At 36.5% G+C, this 8160-nt stretch overlaps 1 protein-coding gene across 2 annotated transcripts; it reads right to left on the reverse strand.

The window, feature by feature from the left end:
• Positions 1-4799: 4799 nt before the first annotated feature.
• On the reverse strand, positions 4800-7241 carry taf11 (TAF11 RNA polymerase II, TATA box binding protein (TBP)-associated factor). Of its 2 annotated transcripts, none has more exons than XM_056249783.1 (6): positions 7112-7241; positions 6704-6848; positions 6475-6620; positions 6251-6338; positions 5217-5313; positions 4800-5127 (listed from the first exon to the last, which is right to left on the reverse strand). In XM_056249783.1, the coding sequence occupies exons 2-6, from the start codon at positions 6839-6841 to the stop codon at positions 4997-4999; spliced, it is 600 nt and encodes a 199-aa protein (XP_056105758.1). In that variant the 5' UTR covers positions 6842-6848; positions 7112-7241; the 3' UTR covers positions 4800-4996. The 2 variants fall into 2 exon arrangements, with proteins under 2 accessions (XP_056105758.1, XP_056105757.1); XM_056249782.1 differs by having other exon boundaries at positions 6704-6853.
• Between the last annotated feature and the right edge of the window lie 919 nt (positions 7242-8160).

The following is an 8160-nucleotide window of genomic DNA, read 5'->3' on the forward strand; positions in this document are numbered from 1 at the left end:
ATAACACGCACTGCTATGGGTAGGTTTAGGTCTGGGGTAGGGTACGGTTATGACGCCTTGGGATCTGCGTCTCATATTCACGCTAAAGGATGCCATGTGCGTTGGATTTAGACGAGCGTCACCTGTATGACGCCTTGAGTTCTGCGTCTCATATTGATGCTAAAGGATGCCATGTGCGTAAGATTTCAACGAAATGTCCAAAGCGTCACATGTATGACGCCAAAGGATGAGAACGGGCTGGTCAAAACAGCTAAAAACCAGGCATCACTCTAACTGAATGAGGATCAAACACTATCAGAAGTTGTTCCAAAAACAAACTCGCACAGAAACATGTGACTCGTTATAGGACGATTATATCTTGACATGAAAATAACGCATTCTAATATCGGTTCATAATCTCAGACATGCTTTATATGCTTCAACTGGATGGATTCATAGTCTTAAGCTAAAACATCAGTCAGTGTCCAACATACATTATGCAATTTTCTTTGAAATCTGTCTGCTCAAAATTTGCAGATTTGCTCTGACTTTCAGGAACTAACGTCGACTTGTCCAGAGTGTAAATCTGGGCAAAAAGTTACATTTAAATATTATTCCATTCAATTTTATTTCCATTCAAAACTCACTGAAATGTTTTGTGTAAACCTTATTGCAGATAAACTGCTATAACTTCAACAATATAAACTGTTTCAACTGGCATACAGTATGTGATTTGTTCACTTTGGTATTTTGGGAAGTTTCATAAATGTCTGGATTGCAAAATATATTTTTTTGTATTTCCTCTTCCTACATTCTTTCTTGTTCAAGAAGCCATTTCATTTTGATATACGTCACAATAGTGAAGAAAAGACTATCACTATGTTTATGTAGAATGGTCTACAGTCTTTACAAATCTCGAATCTGCCTTTTCTGTCAAAGATATTAGAAAAAGCAGTATCTTCACAACTGTGTTCCTTTCTAGAAAGAAATGATATCTGCGAGGATCTTCAGTCCGGATTTAGACCGTACCATAGTACTGAGACCGCTCTCATTAGAGTCACAAATGATTTGCTCCTATCATCCGATCTTGGTTGTATCTCTCTATTAGTGCTACTTGATCTTAGTGCTGCATTTGACACCATTGACCACAACATTCTTTTAAATAGACTCGAAAATTATGTTGGCATTAGTGGAATTGCATTAGCATGGTTTAAATCATACTTATCTGACCGTTCTCAGTTTGTAGCAGTAAATGAAGAGATGTCTTATCGATCACAAGTTCAGTAGGGCGTACCACAAGGCTCAGTACTAGGACCGTTACTGTTCACTCTGTACATGCTACCATTAGGAGATATCATTAGGGAACATGGAATTAGTTTTCAATGTTATGCCGATGATACTCAGTATATTTCTTCAAAACCTAACGAAACTTACCAATTCACAAAATTAACGGAATGCATAGCTGATATAAAAAATTGGATGACCAGTAGTTTCCTACTACTAAATTCTGAAAAAACAGAGATTCTAATTATTGGACAAAAAAATTCCACACGTAATAACCTAGAATACTGTCTAACACTTGATGGCTGCTCTGTTAGGTCTTCGTCGTCAGTTAGGAACCTGGGTGTGCTCTTTGATACCAATCTCTCATTTGAAAGTCACCTGTCTAGTATCTGTAAAACTGCATTATTCCATCTTAAAAATATATCTAAATTACGCCATATGCTCTCATTAACAAATGCAGAACAATTAGTTCATGCGTTCATGACATCAAGACTAGATTATTGTAATGCTTTACTGGGTAGTTGCCCTGCACGCTTAATAAACAGACTACAGCTGGTCCAAAATGCAGCAGCTCGAGTTCTTACCAGAACCAGGAAATATTATACCAAATACCAGTACCATATTAGCCCGGTTCTGTCAACACTGCATTGACTGCCTATTAAACATCGTATACATTTTAAAATATTGTTGATTACTTACAAAGCACTAAATGGTTTAGCTCCGCAGTACTTGAGCGAGCTTTTAAAGCATTATAGTCCTTCACGTCTATTGCGATCTCAAAACTCCGGCCAGTTGATAATACCTAGAATGTCAAAATCGACTGCTGGCGGTAGATCCTTTTCCTATTTAGCACCAAAACTTTGGAACAGTCTTCCTACCATTGTCCGGGAAGCAGACACTCTGTCAGTTCAAAGCTAGACTAAAAACACATCTCTTTGACCTAGCATACACATAACACACTATAGACTTCTATAATTCAATATTAGGCTGCATAGATTAGGTCAGCCGGAACTGGGAACACTTCCCTTAAATCCAGATGTACTCGTTACATCATAAGAAGAATGGCATCTACGCTAACTTTAGTGTCTTTGTTTATCCCGAGGTTTTTCCCGCAGCCTGCCGGATCCAGGCCGTATCCAGATCTGACGAAGGAGATTCGCCTGGACCCGATGACAATGCAGTGCTGAAGTGTCAACTAGCCTCTCCCTATGGAGCATCCCTTTCCCACTCTACAGATAAAGCGTTGTTGAAAATCCGGTTCGCGTACCCCGAAGTGATAAAATAAAACAAAATTTGTTTAGGCAATTATACATTAATCTAATGTAGTATAGGCAAGACAAGTAGTTTGTTTAGGCATGGGTTGTAGGGAAATTACAAACCTGCGCACACATATTCAAACGAATATAACTATAGAATCAATTCTTAATGCGCATGTGAACGCCATCCGGTCACAGGTTCGCGTTTAAAATCTGTTTAGAGAGAACGCCGTCGTCTTAGTGGCCCCTAATGTAATAACAAATGATAATTTTGCTGGAAGTGAATCAATCAAAACAAACTTTAGCTGGAAATAACATTATTCAAAAATCGCTATAAAGCCAAAACAATCTCTGTTACCGTAAATTGTATGTTTATCTCTGTAAAGCTGCTTTGAAACAATCTCCATTGTTAAAAGCGCTATATAAATGAAGATGACTTGACTTGACTAAACTCAGAAACCTTTTAGTTTATATGCAGACTAAAATGGCATTATAAGGTATGAGCCTAGATTACATTTGTTATTACATATAATAACATTTGTTATTATTAACCTTTCTATGACTCGCTCACCATGCCACTATTGCGCTGGCTGTGATGTTTCATCAAACAAAAGGTTTACACTAATAAGAAGTGTAAAGGTTTACATTAATTCCGTCAAAATATTTAATATTCCATTCTTCAAGTCAAAAGATAACATTTTAACAATGTCCACACATAAAATTACTGCACATATCGTCGCCTTGGAATTATAAGGTTCTATCTGCGTTCTGAGCAGTTTTGAGATATTGAGCTTCAAAGTTTTTGCATTACATATAGGAACATTTATATGGGGAACAAGTTTCTTTCAAACATGAAAATAACAGGGACCCTAAATGTATTCTAAATATAAAATATCAAAATCCTCTAAAATTTGTAAATGTTTTTTTTTTGGAATGGGTCAAACGCAGATAGAACCTTCTAATTCTAAAAAAACACTTTTCGCTTAGATTTATAAGGTTCTATCTGCCAAAACATTATTTGAACATTAAATATAAAATTAATGTTGTAACAATGTCTCAACATGTGTTAGAAAGTAATATTTTATCCTTTCTATGACATTTATTTCATATTTTTTAGCACTTCCGTGTATTTAGGACATTTCAAATTAAGCAAGGTAGGTCTAAATATTTTGTCCAGTGCAGAATCTTAATTTCCGTTACCAATTTGGTGGGTAATTAAATACATTATTGCAGAAATTGTTACTTTAATCTTTCTTTTGTTTAGACAGAAAGCAGCTACTGTAATACATCTGAGTAGGACTTTATTCCAGCTAAAGTGGGCCAGGTGAAATGGCTTTCTCTCTATACATCAGTATGGCTGAAATAACATGCTAACGTTTATTGTTGTAATTAAGACCCCATCAATGAAATTGTTAACTATTTGACCTTTAAGGCTTAAAATTATAAAAATTAAGACATTTTAAGACTTTAAAAACTACAAGAAAATCGACATGCTTCAGCAAATTAATTCATAAAGTTTAATAATCATTGAAAAATGATTCACTGACTATATGATCACAAAAAATGTCAGACTAATTTTTTAATCACACACACACACACACACTCTCTCTCACTCACACACACACACTCGCACATTTTCACACACTCGCGCACACACACACACTTGCGTGTTAAATGTTTTTTTTAAATATTCAATTTACTCACTGCATATTTGTATAATTCAGATAATAATAACTATAATAATAAGTTATTAATAATAACCTCATTGATAATTAATAATAACCTGTAAATGTATAGCATTATGCCTTTATGAGGTTTCTTTTTGTCTTCAAGGAAAAGTTGACATGACATATAAAGTTGATTCTGATTGGTCCTCTTCTGTGCATTCCAAGTGCTGATTGGCTCACGCAGATAGAACCTTATAGAGCCAAGTTAGAATTCGATTTTGTAGATAGAAGTTAGAACCTTTTTGTTTTTTCAATAAAAAGTCCCACAATGTACACAATTAAAAAAAAAACACATCACATAATGTAAATAAGTTGTCACAGAATAAGAATATGTGAATAACTCAATTTTGACAAAAATGTCAGATAGAACCTTATAATTCCAAGGGGACGATATATGCAATTTTCAAAACAAAACAAACATTACAAAATATAACAATAAAGAAAGAGAGTCCACAGACATTTCTCTGACCTAGAGATTTTTGAGTCACAGCTAAGAACTGTTCGACATGTACTGTCCTAAAAGTCTTCATTAACATGAATTTATTGTTGTTGTTGTTTATAATTCAGCTGCTATCTCGAGATGACAGACTGAATAAAGTAAGAAGTATTACTACATCGTCTACAGTTAACCTCATGATAAAAACAACAGTGCCTTCCAGACACCTCAGAGATCTGGAAAATGACATATGGCCATGACCATATTCCCTCTGCTTATCCACAGAGCCGTTTTCCGTGTATAGGGACTCAAGCTCAGTGGAAGAGGATGTGTTTGTGTTTGGTGTTGGGAATCTGCTCTCGGCTCTTCAATCTCCTGACGGCTTCTCTCATGTGTTTGGGTTGCAGAGGTGGCGTGTCTCCCCACTTCTCACACACGTCAAGAGCTGGAGTGCAAGAGAAGAAAAAAACATTATGGAGACAATCAATGAGGCGTACGGTTTCTAGCTAAATCATACTTCAGTGTCGTACCAACCTTCCTCAACAATCTCCCCAGCAAACACCTTTGAAATTCCAGACATGGCGATGACCACATTTTGAGAGACTGATGATCCTGTGATGGACTGAACTAGCTGGAAGACAGGAACAATCTTTTTCAACAACTTTCAACCGTTTTCATATATATATAAAATTCCAACACCTTGTGGTATACTTAGATCTTATAAATGTTTACAGGATTCCCATTAGAATTTATCATCATCATTTGGAACCAAACCTAAAGGATCCTAATGAAAATGTGTGTATTAACTTATTATAAATGTTTAATTCCTATACTAACTGTACAACAATAAAATAATGGGTTTCTTTAATTGTCCAGTAGCATAACATTACTTCAGTACAAGCAGGGCTCTGATAACATTTACTATATCATGCAATAAGACTCAAAATATGAACAAAAAATCTTTTTTGATAGAAAAGGACTCTCATTTGATCAAATTAGGTTGTTTTAAAGTTGGTCCCATGATTAATTCCAAATTAAATCTTGCACATATTTCTTAAAGAATAAAGAAAAACTGTTGGAAAGCATCTTTTGCAGCGATTTTTGTGTGACCATATCAGTGAACACCCCAGACCACTCGGTGAGTTTCACGTCTTTGTAAACTAAAGTTTAATGCGTTTAATGAAGGATTGTTCCTGTGCACCTATGCTACCATTGTAGAGGTGTGGGGGTGCTACCACAGAATCCGAAAATTCTCGGGACAGCAGCATTTGTCTAAAAAACAATCTTAACCATTCTATTTAATCAGAAACGATCTTAAAACAGGGCTTTAATTGTAAAATACCGAACTTGTCCTTTAAGGATTTCCTGACTGATCCAATAGATGCCAGGTGTGCTAAACACAAACTAGCCCTATGGCCAATCAAAAATAGTCAAAAACATGATTTTGTGGGGTTTTGGAGAGCCGAAATTGTACGTCTGACCTTCAACCTGCGGCAATAATTTAAAAGTAGCCCAATTCCAGAAAAAAAAAAAAACACGGACGGACAAACACCGACTCCTCCACTTACTCTCTTTATTGCTGCCTTTGGGAAAGCCGAGCGTCTGTACATCTCATAGCGGTTCAGCTGTTCTTCAGAGAATGACGATACTAAAACTCTGTGGGACAAAAGTGAGGAGTAAACATATCAGTCTGTGCAAGGTTTTTTCAGAGACAGGTTTTTAGGGAAGGTAAGTTTTGCACCTTAATACAGTAAATCAGCATGCAGTACAATGAATGACAAATGAAACTCACTGCATCTTTTGTATTTCATCTTCATCAACTTTTTGCCGTTTCTCCTTTTTCTTGTCTTGCTCCAATTTCAATTTTTTAGCAGGAGAGGGGTGAAGAGAAGATCCCTCTTCATCATCTTCACCAGCAGCAACAGCGTCTTCAGACCTCTAAAGCAGGAATCAGATAAAACATGAATACATACATTTCTATCATATCATTTCTAGTGTTTCTGGATGAGAGGTGGACGGACCGCTTTGCCCTCCTCCTTGGGTCTGCTGTGTCCCGCAGCGGGTTCTTTGGAGACCCCGCCGCTCGCCGAAGCGTCCCCGGACCCCAGGCTCTTCTGCTCGGCTCTGTCCTCAGGCTTTACTCGGTCCGGATCTGCCATGCTTCGGCTGAGCTGAGGCACATTCAATAAAGAAGAAATATAACTTACCCATTCTATGGTGTTTTGATATGGTACTGAATGATGATTATTATTCTACTAATGACATTTTTTTTATAATATAATATGGTTTTACATAAGACAATGTGATAATCATGTTAATTGTGTGCATTAGACTGGGACCGAATCTGACAACATTTTAGACAAAAAGGCCGTGTGTGTAAATAAACAGTGCAAAATAGACATAAACACAGATTTCTCCTAATAACATACCTCAGGCCGACCGCAGGGTTGATAATAGTTTTATAAACACGGAATCAAGGAACTGTTTGTTTGTTTTACGCCTCTACACTCCAGACTGAACTCATACTCAACAGTCATGACAATTTCCGGTCAATTTCAAAATAAGAGTCCATATTAGTTTCCATCACTGGGTGGCGCACTTTGCTAGATAATGAACTGTTGCGTAGGAAAAACAGCTTTGTACCACTTTGCACAGAGGCCCAGATAGAGGAATGCCCCACTGAAACGCATTCATATCCCAACCAACCTACTGTCTAAATGGAGGCATTTGAACAACAACCGCTTAAATAAATCGTTTGATTATTATTACTATCGTTACTACTTCCAAGAACATGATTAAGCATTTTTTATTTTTTTTAAATAAAAAACCCATAAACATAAACACAAACGTTTGTGATTGTGCCACCCTGACCAGCGCTGAGATAAGTAACAAATGCCACGTGACACAGCATTTGCTAATTTCTTTACAAGGAGCGTGAGGGCCTGTGGTGCGGACACTATTGTACACGTAGACTGTAAAAAAAAAAAAGGTTTAAAGGCCATGGTGCAGGTTTTTTTTTTTTTTTTTTTTTGCCAGTTTTCTAGTTGGTAATAAACATTTAAACAGTTATCCTTTGTATTTTATGTTGTAGGGGATTACAAAAAAGAAATATAATACGGAAAAGTCGGTGATGTGTTAGCATTTACCACTAGCCTAGCGAGGATTCTAATTTCTCCCACAATGCATTGCATGACGTCACATGAGGTACTCGCTGTTGGACAACAGACGAAAGCCCGCGAGTAGTAACTTAGCTAACGGTAGCTAGTGAAAGAGTGACAGTGTCAGATAAGTAAATATATCTAGATAGATAGATAGATAGATAGATAGATAGATAGATAGATAGATAGATAGATAGATAGATAGATATCATAAGCATAACATAGATAGATAGTGAGAGATAGCATAGCACATAACAGCTTAGAGATAGAGAAGAGTAAGCTAGATAATAAGTAGACAAAATGGTTTATTACTGTGTTTG

This window comes from Rhinichthys klamathensis, unplaced genomic scaffold (assembly GCF_029890125.1).
Source record: "Rhinichthys klamathensis goyatoka isolate OS25496 unplaced genomic scaffold, OSU_Roscu_1.1 h1tg000062l_1, whole genome shotgun sequence".
NCBI lineage: Eukaryota > Metazoa > Chordata > Actinopteri > Cypriniformes > Leuciscidae > Rhinichthys > Rhinichthys klamathensis.

Coding starts and splice junctions, on each gene's coding strand:
- taf11 (XM_056249783.1), bottom strand. CDS start 6,841: ATGGCAGATCCGGACCGAGTAAAGCCTGAGGACAGAGCCGAGCAGAAG. Junction 6,339..6,474: donor GATGAAATACAAAAGATGCA/GTGAGTTTCATT, acceptor TTTGTCCCACAG/AGTTTTAGTATCGTCATTCT. Junction 5,128..5,216: donor TGGGGAGATTGTTGAGGAAG/GTTGGTACGACA, acceptor CTTGCACTCCAG/CTCTTGACGTGTGTGAGAAG.